This window comes from Heloderma suspectum, chromosome 3 (genome assembly GCF_057233095.1).
Source record: "Heloderma suspectum isolate Gila_16-S chromosome 3, 16-S_ref, whole genome shotgun sequence".
NCBI classification, from domain to species: Eukaryota; Metazoa; Chordata; class Lepidosauria; order Squamata; family Helodermatidae; genus Heloderma; species Heloderma suspectum.
In genome coordinates this window covers 174547974-174562201 of record NC_139460.1, presented here as the reverse complement: position 1 = coordinate 174562201, position 14228 = coordinate 174547974, and the positions used below count along the sequence as shown (strand labels likewise).

The window sequence follows — 14228 nt, the reverse complement described above, 5'->3', positions numbered from 1 at the left end:
ATAAAACTGCCATTCTAAATTGAAAAGGGGCCAAATGAAGCTTCCTAAGGAAATGTCTTAAGTGTCTTTCAATGCTACTAATGCAGTAATGTTTCTGTAGTGCCAACATTTTTTCCAAACATTTGCATTTTATATAATTTTGTTCTATTCTGTCATTTCTCTGACTAAACATAAGCCAAAGACTGAGAAAATAATCCATAGGGGAAATCTCAGATTTCACCTTTGAGGTCCTATTGTAGACCTTAGATAGATAAAGTTGTAAAGCTTGAGGAGGGCAAAAGGTAATGTGAAGAGGATAAGAGGTATTGATCTGGACGTGTGGCTCCTGCTAGAATAGAAATATTCCATTAAAATTAATATACGCATCAATAGACGTAATGCCTATTCAGAGAATCACATGACACCCAGGACTTGAATGTCATTCTCTTGCACAATTGGAAGGTACGAGATCAGAAATAAACAACAGCACAGCCATTTGGCCATTAGTGCACATGCATATGCTTCACAGGGCCCACATGTGCACTAGGGAGATTTTCTAATACCTTAGTGGTGTAAGAGCTGTGGGGCATGTGAATGCTTTGCTCTGGGAATGCTAATGTATGTTCACTGTCCTGCCACATGGTGCATGGACCTTAATAACAGGCGCACGGAGGTGGCTGCTGCCAATTTGCAATCTGCGGTTAGCAAGACTGAATGTGTATGTGTGTCTTGGTCTTCCAGCTGTTCCCTAGATAAATCAACCATTCTAGAGAAGAACCTGAGCCTTTTCCCTTCAGAAATAGCTCTCTGAATTGTGGCCACAGTTTAGGCTGCAATCCTATACCCACATATCTGAGAGTAAGCCCCATTAAACATAATGAGACTTTCTTATATAGGATTGTGCTGTCAATGTAATTTAATTCTGTGATACCGTTCATGTAAGAGAGGGGTGGCAAATTATACTTCATGGCCATGTGAATGGCCATTTGATATTCCTCAAATGTAGAATAACTTCAGTCACTACAGTGCTTGGATGATCTTAGTAAATGAAAATTGGGTGGGTGGGGGGGATCAAAGTGGATTTCTTCTTAGGTACCTTCTTATTTTTGATTCCAAACCCCTTTTCATTAGGCCTTGGAGATGCTTAAATATTTCACCACCTTTAAAACTTCAAGGAAACTACATTTATCTGCAAATATGAGGTCGTATTAATTGTACTGCTAACTTCCCCAGTGATGGAGCTAATGGAAATTATGAACCAGTGTCATTTTAGGAAACATTTTTGTTCAACCTATTCATCAGAGACAATCATAAACCATTTGAACTTTTAACCTGCGTACATACTTCTGGATAGATCCATTGCCAATTCCACAATTCTTTCAGTACATTTGGTTCACCTCACACAGACACACACAAACCTTAAAATAGAGGGGACAACCAAAAGGAAGGGAGGAAACTCAGAGTGTTTCTACATTAAGCAAAAACCCCACAAAAACCCACATCCTTTCCGAAGCTTCCTGCTGTCGGTTTCTTTGCGGGATTAGGAAAGGCTTCTTTACATGGCAGCCACATGGTTTGAACTGAGGGAGTGCCTCCCTCCCTCCCTGTCATGTGTGCAGAGGGTGTGTATGTGTGGAGTCTTGTTTTAGTAGCTTAACTTCTATTGTACTGTTTTCTCACAGCCCCCAGGAAACCTCTGACTTACTTCTGAGTAGACATAAAATGTAAGATTGTGCTGTAAGTCTGCAACCCTTGACACACTTATGTGGGAGTAAGCCACATTGAACTCAATGGGACTTACTTCAGAGTAGATATAAGATTACCCTGTAGGTCTGCAACCCTCAGCACTCTTACTTGGGAGTAAGCCCCACTGAACTTAATAGGGTGCTCTGAAGCAACAGAGGACGTTGCTTCTGAGCTTGGTGGGGTGGGGGATCAGATATGTCTCCCTTTGTTGCAGGGAGGCATTTTACCCTCTACTCCCTCCAGCTGAGAAATGCAGAGGCAGGCGACACAATCGGCAGGAGATTCTTGCCCTTGCTCCTGTCAAATCTCATCCTGACTGTGCCCCCAACAACTGAAAACAAATACCCGCAGCAGGCAGACACAGCGGTTTCTTCCGCTATTGGAGAATTCCACAAGGAGGTCATGGCGCTCATGTTCCATGGGCTGGAAAAAATACCACATTTTTTGCATTTGGGGAAACCATGAGATAGGCTAGAGGAAATGGCGGCAGACATCCTGGAGGATAACAGCATCATCTAAAGAGCCCGCCAACGTCCGAGAGAGAGCCATCTCAGTAGCAGGATAAAAGCTCTGTGTGATGAACCCCTCAGAACAGCCCAGTGAAGATGGACCATGCTCAACCAGCACATAATGCTGACAGACTGTTGGAGGAGGGGGTGGTGGAGAGGAAAATTCTGTGTATGTGTGGGGGTGGGATGGAATAGAGTGGCTGAAACCCAGGAATTTTAGCATTCTAGTCTTTTAGCTCTATTGTTTTAAATTTGTTACTGTGTTTTAAATCTTTGCATTGCTGCTAGGTTTTATTCTGGTTGTGCTTTATATTGTTTTAAGCTGTTATATTTTATATTGTTTTAATCTGTACTTGTGGTTTTAGTTTTTGTGAACCGTCCAGAGAGCTTTGGCTATTGGGCGGTATAGAAATGTAATAAATAAATAAATAATTTGCAATTTAAATTCCTCCTTGAGAGAGGGAGTGGTGCCTGCCGCTTTAAAAGAGGCAGTAATTAGACCACTCCTGAAAAAGCCTAACCTGGACCCAGAGGATGTTAACAATTATAGGCCAGTGGCCAACATCCCCTTCCTGGGCAAGGTGCTTGAGCGGGTGGTTGTAGGACAGCTCCAGGCACTCTTGAATGAAACGGATTATCTAGATCCATTTCAATCGGGCTTCAGGCCTGGTTTTGGAACGGAAATTCTGGGGGATTATTGCTCTGTGCCATGGCAATTGTGCCATGGGGTTCCACAGGGCTCTATTTTATCCCCCATGCTGTTTAACATCTACATGAAACCGCTGGGGGAGGTTATCCGGAGGTGTGGGCTGAGGTGCCATCAATATGCAGATGACACCCAGCTCTCCCTCTCTTTCTCATCAAAACCAGGTGAGGCAGTGGCTGTTCTGAATCAGTGCCTGGGCACGGTAATGGACTGGATGAGGGCTAATAAACTGAAACTCAGTCCAGACAAGACGGAGGTACTGTTAGTGGGTGGTTCGTCTGCCCGGCTAGGTGATATTCAACCTGTTCTGGAGGGGGTTGCACTCCCCCTAAAGGATCAGGTTCATAGTTTGCGGGTGCTCTTGGATCCAGAACTGTCACTTGAGGCACAGGTGAACTCAGTGGCACAGAGCACCTTTTATCAGCTTAGGCTGGTATACCAACTACATCCTTATCTGGACAGAGATAGCCTAGCTACAGTGATCCATACTCTGATAACTTCTCGTCTGGATTACTGTAATGCGTTATACGTGGGGCTGCCTTTGAAAACGGTCCGGAAACTTCAGCTGGTCCAAAATAGGGCAGCAAGATTGTTAACAGGGACTGGCCTGCGAGCTCATATTACGCCAGTACTTTTCCAGCTGCACTGGCTGCCAGTCCATTTCCGGGCCCGATTCAAAGTGCTGGTGTTAACATTCAAAGCCCTTAACGGCTTGGGCCCAGGTTACCTGAAGGATCGCCTCCTCCCATATGTGCCTGCCCGGACCTTAAGATCATCATCAGCGGCCCTCCTCCGTGAGCCCCTGCCAAAGGAAGTGAGGTGGGTGGCTACTAGGAGGAGGGCTTTTTCTGTTGTGGCACCCCGGCTCTGGAATGAGCTCCCTAGTGAGGTTCGCCTGGCGCCTACATTGTATTCCTTTCGGCGCCAGGTGAAGACCTTTTTATTTTCCCAGGCATTTTAGCAATTTAGCTTTCTAAATTTTTAGCTTTGCTGTTTTAAATCTGTATTTTAAACTCCTGCACTGCTGCTAGGTTTTATTGTGGTTGTATTGTTATATTGTGGTTTTAATGTTCTATATATTTTAAATAGTTGTTTGGTTTTAATTTTTGTGAACCGCCCAGAGAGCTTCAGCTTCAGCTATTGGGCGGTATAGAAATGGAATAAATAAAATAAATAAAATAAGTTTATTACATTATGCTGAGCCAGGGAAATCAGACTGAACCATTTTAGCTTGGCCATATTCATACTACACCGAGCCAATCCAATAACGGAGAAGTCATTGACAGGCACAAGGCTCTTTAAGACAATTATTAGATAACTTAGGATACTTTTGAGGACAAAGGAATGTAAGTTGACCTTTAAGATAGAGTTCAAAATATTGCTACTTATTAACAGAGGACCAAAATATTCCAAATCAGTCTTAAGAACAACAAACCTTGTTTGCTTTTATTTGTTTCAGAAAGGCGTATGATAAGCTTCTAAGGGGCGTTCTATGATTCATTTTATAATCTGGTGCTACAGTAATGAAGATCAGGCAGAATTTCTTCCTCTTATGTACTATACCTACATAAGAGGAAGAAATTCCTCCGGATCTTCATTACTGAAACACCAGATTATAAAATGAATCATAGAATGGGAGAAGCTTCTTCCTTTTTAAGATCAAGGTACTGCTTTAACCGGAGGTGGCAGATCTGGTAGGAAGAAAGTGACGAGGCCAGAGAGTTTAGTGCCTCTTCACATGTTATATTTTTCTTATATGGAGATCATCTCCCTGCAGGAAAAAGAATGTGCTTTGTAGTATCATTTGATGTGTGACAGGAGTGCCCTTTTTGCCCAAATTAACACTGATCAGGTAGCACTTGAGGTCTTGCACCACACTTCAAAGGTTATGGAGTAAGCTTTTATGTAATGTGTGAAGCAGTTCTCAGAAGATTGACTTCTGCTTGACAGACAGAATTGACTTATTTGGAGTCAGGAAGGAATTTTTCTTCAGATTATATTTACCCAGCTCAGTAAATCACTTGCTTGCTTGAGCCATCTCTGGTTGTTTTGCTAATTTTGTCATTTCTCCTCAGGAATCTCAGGCTCAATACAGACATCACACCAAAACATAGTTAAGGAAGCTTGAAAGTTGGTTTATAAACTATGGCTTGTATTAGCTATGATTTGGCAGGGTACTTGAATTGATGAGCTGTAGTTATGCCCCTCTCCCCATTTATAGGGGCTGCTGAACCATGGAGTGAATTTATGAAGCTGAGTGCTAAAAGAAAATGAAAGCAGACAAGTAGCTCTAAAAATCATGGTTTACCTGGTGTATGTTTGGAAGCCCAAATCAGGATTTGGGTTCCAAGTTATTTATTTATTTATTGCATTTATATCCTGCCTTTTTTCCTCTTGCAAGGAACCCAAGGCAGCTTACACCGTCCTCCTCCTCTCCATTTTATCCTCACAACAACAACCCTGTGAGGTAGGTTGGGCTGAGAGTCTGTGACTGGCCCAAAGTCACCCAGTGAGCTTCCATGGCCGAGTGGGGAGTAGAACCCCAATCTCCCAGCCCAACACTGGTTAGCACAAATTATAATGTCTGTCATAATGCACTTTGGTCCCTTCTATGCTCTACCTGTGTGGTGCTGAAAATTAGCTTATATGAGATTATGTGTTGGCATACATCATGGGCGGGCAGGTGGTCCGGGGGCTAATTTCCTCCCCCCTCCTGTGGCAGCAAAATAATTAGCTTGAAAACAACCTAAATTTGTCCTTAGCGAGCCTCCATAGTGGTCTGCTGCTGGGACTTTTTTTTCTTTTTTTTTTCAAAGGGGGGGGCAACAGGGGCCTGCATGTGGCCAATGGACCATGAGGTGCCCACCTTTAGCCTGCACTATCAAGCAAAGGAATTTCTCTTTCAGTGCAGCAGGTTGGGCTAGGTCATCTTCAGACACCTCTGTGGAACGTTAGAATTCTAGAAAAGAAGACACATTCCAAAAATGTACCAAATTTAATTTTTCTAATGAGAACAGCTGCAACTCAAAGGTGCCTTATTTGTTCTGGCTAAACCCAGCATGTTATCTGTCGTATGTGGTTCCATTATATTCATTACCAGAGTGTTTTCCTTCTCTCAGCACTAGCTGCCCAAGCATATGCACTTAAGGAAGAGAATGACAGTCTCCGATGGCAACTGGATGCGTACCGAAATGAGGTGGAACTCCTAAAACAAGAGAAAGGGCAGCTATTTCGAACAGAAGAAAGCCTGACAAAGGACCAACAACTGCAGTTCTTGCAGCAAACATTACAAGGCATGCAGCAGGTACTACTGTCCTAATTGCAATGCCATGTTCTGAATCTTGGCCACTAAAATTTAAAGTTGCTATTGCAAAAAAAACCACCCCTTTTTAAAGCCCGTAACGACTACCATGGTGGGATTCTTGTCTGTATTCTTGTAAACCACCTTAGTTGGTTGCAGAAAAGCTATAAATGCAATACATAAACTGTGCTCATTATTAAACAGGCAAAGTCAGTTAACAATATGGGTATGTTACTGAATTTAGCACTGGGTTACACTGTTACACTGGGTTAGATTTAGGACTTTTCTACAAGAGGCTTTTAATCCGCCGCTTTACTGAGGCTTCTGCTTCCAGGTTCTTTCTAGGATTAAGATCGGTTCTGTTAGACATTTTTTTCTGCAGGTTTTCTTTTTATGCCTTTCTGTATGTTCCATTACACAACTGCTACGTGGCGCTGTGGTATAGTGGAATTGTACAAATACACTAGGCTTTCATGCCACTGTTCATGGAAATACCAGACTTTCCTTGTTGCCCCCCGCCCCCTCACTATAATGGTTGCAAAGAATGAGAGAGGCCCTGGAAGATGATGGTGTAGTTTATAGCACCTTCAAACTACAGTGAGTGCGGAATCATGAGTGCACAATAAATACCTTGTTCGGAAAGGCTCTTGAGCTACAGCTGTAAACTATTCAAAGTACATATTAACTTGAACTTTGAACCTTGGTGGGGTCTTGCCATATCTATAGTTTTAAAATATTTCCCCAAATTAAAACTTTCTGGGGGCCACATGTGTAACTGAGAGCAGCCACTAGACAGCTAATTTATGCACCGCTAACCACATGGACTACACAGGCACTACTTAGAGCCATGCTCCTCTTGGAGCAATGAGCTCACTGTACTCGCTGTCACATACTTAGGATCTAACTAATGCTAGGTCATAAGGCTATTTGAAAATCCCTCCTCACCATCTAGATATAGACTTACATGCTGGGGGCACATTTGACTGATAGTAGTTCTCCAAATTCTCCAGCTTGCAAAAACATAGTCATAGTGCATTGAACCAACTGACACCCCAACACCTACCCAAAAAACAAAACCTCTGTGAGCGAGCCACACAAGATCTTGTAGGGATGTATGAAAGTGACTTACCTTTCGCGGATTATGTTGATGGTGGGGGGGGAGGCGTTCCGTCTCTCCCCCCGGAATCCTGGCCGGGCGGGGAGGTGATCTATTCCTCCACCCCGGAATCCTCGATGGCCGGCTGTGATCCGCGGCAGCTCCACGGAGCAGCCGGCCAGGCCCAGCCCCGTCCGCAGCCGGATTTCCGGCTGCGGAGGGCTCTAGGGGCGGGGAGAACCGTGTACGTAAATGGCGGCGGCTACGGCCTCCGCCATTTGCATTCCTTATTTTTGGCTGTCTTAGTCTACGTAAGTATTTACATAGACTATGACGGCGAAAATAAAGGGGAACGCAAATAGCATAGCAGGCGCTAGTTGTGTCCCTTTTTGATTCACCGTTTTAGCCTTCGTAAATCTTTACATAGGCTAAAACGGCGAATCAAAAAGGGACACAAATAGCGCCTGCTACGCTATTTGCGTTCCCCTTTATTTTCGCCGTCATAGTCTACGTAAATATTTCCGTAGACTAAGACAGCCAAAAATAAGGAACGCAAATGGCAGTGGCCGTAGCCGCCGCCATTTGCATACGCGGTTGTTGTTTTTAAAACCCACCCAGCCATGATAGGTTATGTAAAGATTTACGTAACCTATCACGTCGTGTGTTTTTGTTTTTTTTTAAACCCAGCCATGATTAGGGATGGACGAAAGTCCCTTACCTGTTCTCGAAGCTTGCTTCACGGGGGGGGGAGGCGCTTTGGTTCTCCCCCCGAAGTTCAGGCGAGGGGGGGGAGACGCCCCGCCTCACCCGGCTGAAATTCAGGCCGGCGGGGAGGCGCCCCATCCCTCGCCGGCGAAATTCAGGCCGGGTAGGAGCACCCCGTCTACCCGGCCGCGAAAAAAAAAGTAAAATACACACACACACACACACACACACACACACACACCCGTGATAGCTACGTAACGATTTACATAGCCTATCACGGCTAGATTTCCAAAGTCAGCCATGATAGGCTACGTAAATCGTCACGTAGCCTATCATGGGTGACTTTGAAAAAAAAAAAAAAGCACGTACGCAAATGGCAGCTCCCATGGGACCGCCATTTGTGTTCCTTATTTTGGCACGTCTAGTCTACGTAAAGATTTAAAAATAGCGTTCCCTTATTTTTGCCGTAGTCTCCGTAAATGTTTACGTAGACTAGACGTTCCAAAATAAGGAACGCAAATGGCGGCGCCCATGGGCCGCCGCCATTTGCGTACGCGCTTTTTTTTTCTTCCCCAAAGTCACCCGTGATAGGCTACGTGACGATTTACGTAGCCTATCATGGCTGACTTTGGAAATCTAGCCGTGATAGGCTACGTACATCGTTACGTAGCCTATCACGGGTGTGTGTGTGTGTGTTTTTAATTTACTTTTTTTTTTTGCAATGGCGGCGGCGGCAGCCAGTCAGGAGACCGGCCGCCGCCCCCGACGAAACGCCGCCGAAACGCCGCCGGGACCCGCTGCCGAGAGGGACATTTGGCCACGGTAAGTCCCATCCCGGGGGGGGCGGGGGGCTGGCGGAGAATTTCCCCACCAATTTCAGGGGGCCGAATGCGTTGGCATTCGGCCTCCCGGAGATTCATGGAGAAATTCTCCGCCATCCCTAGCCATGATAGGCTACGTAAATCTTTACGTAGCCTATCACGTCTTTTTTTTTTTTTTTTTTTACAAGACTGGAAATGGTGGTGGTGGCAGCTGGTCGGAAGACCAGCCGCCGCTGGAGCCACCGCCACCCGGAAGATCCGCCCCAGGTAAGTCTCGTCCCGGGGGGGATCCGCAGGGGTGGCGGGGGGGTGGCAGGCTGTTCCGCCACGGAGTTCAGGGGGCCGAATGCACTGGCATTCGGCCTCACCAAGATCCGTGGCGGAATTCTCTGACATCCCTAAGATCTTGTCTCTGCATTACAGGTCAGTGCTGTTTACCCTTGTTGCTGGCAGGTGGGTGGGGGGGAATGGAGGAGGGAATAGCTGTGCTGGAGGGGAAGGGAAATTACCTGCGTGGTTTTTTTTTCAATCAGGGTATGTGCTCTCCAGTGATGGATAGGGAGAATGTGTTTTCACGAAGTCAATTTAAAAATCAGGGCAGGGGGAGAAGCTTAATGAAATATCAGGGCAATGCTGAGAGAGAGAGAGAAAGAGAGAGAGAGAGAAGTCTTGCTAATATCTATCATATTTCTGCCCTCCCCATATGCAGACATACCGTTTTAAAAAGATACATACTACCTGAATGGTACTCCTGGAGAGGTAAAGCAGGAAGCACTGAGACTCTAAAATAAGAAAAAGAAATGACTTTTAAAAATTTCACACACACACACACACACACAGATCGAAATGGCTCAAGCATTGGCGAATGTGTAATGTCACAGCTACTAACCAGTAGATGCCGATGACAACTACGTAACCTCATTCTATGAGGTAATTTCAGTTGCAAAAGACAGGCTAGTTGAGGGAGAATTTCACTTTCCTAGCAACAAAATATTGACATTTGAGTATGGGGGAAATGTGATTTCCCTACAATCAAAGTGTTAGCTGGGATAAAGACATTTTAATTCCTCTACAGTTTTATTTCCTCTTCAAGTACTGAGGGTAAATTAAACTCTAACAACTGAGTAAGGACAGCACATTCCTTGTACAATGAAAGAATCTTCAAGAGAATCCTGTACTTCAGGAAGACATCTTTCAGAAAAAAATTGATGTATTTTCTCTTTTGAAAAAGTAGGTAAATAATACAACAACGATTTATTCGCAAGTTACTGCTACCATTTCTTCTTTTCAGGATTTCCCCTCCCATTTTCTGGACTGGGAAATAAATAAATAAAAAAAATTCCCCCCCCCACTTCTAGATACCAGTACCTTATGGATAGCAGTAGGAATCCTGCAATTGATATTGTGTGAAGATGAAAATCCATTCAACTTAATGGCAGTTCAGGCATTGCACTTACACATTTTTGAGCTAATTCTCCCTATAAAGCTGTGTTACAGTTTAATTTCATACCCAGTATGAGGTCTCTAACAAACAGATGGAAATTATATCCTGTATCCATGGTAACAAATGAGATACACTTTACCTGATCTTAAGATGGAATTGAATTATAAAACTATAGCACTTTAGCACTGAAAGAAGCCTTCATATTCCCTTGGCCTTAAAAACAGACAGGTATTCTATCCTCCTTGCATTTAAATTAGGACTATTCACATCTAAACCAAGTCTGACAGACCTTTATCAAGCCCATGTTTGAAAACTTGGCTGCTATCCTCTACACAATTAAATTGTCCACATGCAGGCCTCACTGAAAAGCATGGATATTACACACAGACAACTGCCCTCATGGTAGAGAAAAGGCCTGTAACTAAGGTGGTGGAAGAAAAGCTCCTACCCTGGATACACTGCCTGAGTGTGCAGGACTGTTGATAAAGAACAAGGTAAAACCTCAGACATGTTCCCTCTCCTTCTTTCCCCTTCATCGGAAAAAGATGTGTGTGTGTGTGGGGGGGGGGGTGTCACAAGAAAATAACCTCAATGTGTTGAAAGAACAAGCAAGTGGGGCTGTGAGGCAGCATGAGCTAGCCCTGACCTCACAACTGGCTATTGTACCCCCTAACCTTCCACATGTTCAGAACATGTCAGAAGGAGCTATATGTGTGTACCAATGACATGTGTAGAACTCCTCCACAAAGATGGGCACTGATTAGGTCAGGGTCCCTCCACATGTGGAGGAGTCGTACACACGTACATGTGTATGGATATGAAGCCCCTTCTGCCACATTCCAAAAGAGCGAAGGGTGAGTTATTGGGGCAACCTGGCATGTCGTCAGCAGCAGGGGGTGGTGGGGCTTCTTACAGCTATGTTACAGAACTTACAGGCTCTGATTGAGCTTCAGCTGGTGCCCAACAATGCTTCTTCTGCTTGGTCTGTTCTTCTGGGGATGGGGGGCGGGGCGGGCAGGCTTCTTCTGCTTGGTTGGTTCTTCTGCTTTGGCAATGGGATTCCCTAGTCCACAATTGTTATGACTGGTTGTTGCATTACTTAGACTAATTCGTTGTTGCATTATAAAGGGTTTCTTGGGCCAGAGATCAAGGTGAGGGGCATGCTCCATCCCCCGCACTATGAGGCATCACCTTTTAGCTGCTGGGCTCCACACCACAAACCTGAGTCTCCATTGCAGGAGATCTGGCAACCGTGGCTGCTGATGAAGCAGCTCAGCTCCCTTTCCCCATCACTCAACCACTCTCTTTTTCCCCAGCTATCTCACTGGAGGCAACTATAAATAAGGACTGGTTCACATAATAGGTTGTTTTTCCATGTAAACAGTTATCGCCATCCCACTAAATGCATTCACGTGGGCATAAGAACTGCCTCACTGAGTAAGACCAGTGGTTCATCTAGTCCAGCATCCTATTTCTAATTGTCAGGGCTGGCTCCAGGTTTCTGTGGGCCCTTTGGTTGCTGCCAGAGTATCAGGGAGCCCTATTTTTCTTCTACCCACACCTATTTGCTCAAGCCCTTCCTCCAGCAGAGTTTATGCTGCAGGGCTCTTCATTGTGCTTCCAAAATATTAACATGGGTCATTCATGGCTACTCTTTCAGAATTTCTATCACTTTTTGTTCCACTCTTCTTTGCATAAGGTATACAGTTATTACATACCATTTCAAATTTCTGCCACCTTATAGTATCGTTCACACATATCAAAGTCCCCAAAGATCGCAATACAAACATTATCCAAGCCCTGAATGAGCAGCAAACCACCTCTCCTCTCAGCCAAACATGAGACCCCTCCTTCATGGTTGGCAGATACCCAAGAAAGAAGTCCTAATAATTCATTGTTAGCTTTGTCAGAAATCACCTTTTGATACTATGCAAGCCATTTCCTTGCATTTAGTATCTATTTAGAAACATACTTTCCAGACACACACTTTCTGAAATGAATCTATGGTATCAGATTGATTTCACACAAAGCAGCTTTAGATTCTCATAAATAAGTTTTCAGGATGTTGCCATTGAGGGAAAACTAATTCACCTACAAGGGTTTTAGACATCTAATGCTAAGATCTTTGAGCATCTATTTTTAATCTGTCTTCTCTGATATGTTTGAAAATATATAGATATCACAAGGCCTTTGGCCAAAGCTGATAAAACACACACACACACACACACACACACACACACGAGAGGAGGATGTTTAAGCCTGGTTTTGATTACTACCAGATGACTTTGCAAAGCCCCAAGAGATTGCTGTTCTCATAACTGTTAAGAATAATGGTCCTGCCGCCAGCTTATCTGTGCGGTGAGATCTCTGGTTCCACATACAAGACTGAAAACTATTTCAGTTTTAAGAAACAGGCCCTTCCTTTAACCATATATGGGGAAAGTTTAGAAAAAGCCCTGTTAAAAAACATTAAAGACATACAAGTGGAAAAAGAGAAATATCATAATCAGCAGAAAGTTTCTTCACACCCCATATTTGCTGTGTTTTCACAGACAGCATCATCTTTATTACTCCAGCTGAGGTCACAAAGCTTGGACTGGTACATTCAAACCCAAGTATGAAATTGGGTATGAAGTATGAATCTTCTTTGCTTCGCAGTCCCCTGCCACCAGTGTTCTCTAGCTCAGCCATCTAGGATGGCCACTGTGAATTGCCTAGGGATGTCAGAGGAATCCATCCAGGGGGGCTGAAGCTCACTGAACTTTAGTCAGCTTGGCCCCCCAGACTTCAGCTTGCTTTCCCGCAAACTGACTCGATCTGCATCGAGTCAGGCCAGTTCATGGATTTCCAGTTCTTTGTGCAAAGGAATTTGTGCAAATTGCGCAAATTGTGGCCATACTTTGCTTAATTTGTGCAAATTGCTTCTTATGCAGCCCCCACCCTGAAAAAGTTCCCAGATTTCAGGAACAAATCCCCTGCTCAGTTCACAAATGCAAGCCAAGTCAGGAGCACCACAGGGAGCCGTCAGGCCCCAAAAGGACCAGATTTCCTGGTCACAGACATCCCTGGAATTGACCCCTCCAGTACATGCATCACCCAAAAAGAGGACACCCATTTGCATAAAATGGCATATGCTGACTTATATGTATAGATACAAATTTAGAAATTATTATTATTTAAAAAGAAGTATAGTACAGCTCACCATAGTATGGAAGGCTGTGACCAGGTGACCTGTGATCTTTAAACCGAACTTTAACTGGACAGCCCTTCAAATAGAGGATGCCTTCAAAACAGAGGACAGTCCTCTGTAAAAGAAGACACATGACCACCCTTCAACCATACCTTCTTGCCGACAATATATAACCTCTTCTGTTTGGGGGCCTGGGCTTTTCCTCCAGCCTCCCCTTCAGCTACTTGTTTTTGGCCCTCTGTGTCTCAGACCTTTGTCTCCCATGTATTCCTTGCTGTCCTCCTTCAGCCTCCTTGTCCCTTAGTGCTCAGTGGCCTTGTGAAAATCAAGGCCAATCTAGTCTAGAACTCTCTCTCTAACAGTGACTAACCTATGTCCCAAAGAAGCTCACAAGCAAAGCAGGATGAAGCTAATTCTTCCTTGTAGTTTGCCACACAGAAAGTTTCTCCCCCTACTCGTTTTTCCAGCTCTGCCTCTGTTCTCCTTCCCTGCCAACACAACATCCATTACCCAGCCCCTTGACCCTGCATGAGTTTTTAACCTGCCAAATTGGCCTTTCACTTCCCTTACAGCATTATTTGCTAAAAATGTTTAAAATAAAGAAAAAATAAATTTGCCAACATCTATTGCTGGGCAGGTTCACTCTGAATATTTATCATTCCATTCCATCACAGCTGCTCTGGTGGTCAGGGATGGAGAAAGTGGCGATAGGCAACAGATAGATCTTTGCC

At 44.4% G+C, this 14228-nt stretch overlaps 1 protein-coding gene across 1 annotated transcript in view; it reads left to right on the top strand.

The window, feature by feature from the left end:
• Nucleotides 1–14228, top strand: part of ENOX1 (ecto-NOX disulfide-thiol exchanger 1) — a 191282-nt gene that overhangs the window by 130213 nt on the left and 46841 nt on the right. The window contains exon 9 of the mRNA XM_084844936.1: nucleotides 6060–6244. Coding sequence (XP_084701062.1) covers nucleotides 6060–6244 — 185 coding nt within the window. The remainder of the gene's footprint in view (nucleotides 1–6059; nucleotides 6245–14228) is intronic.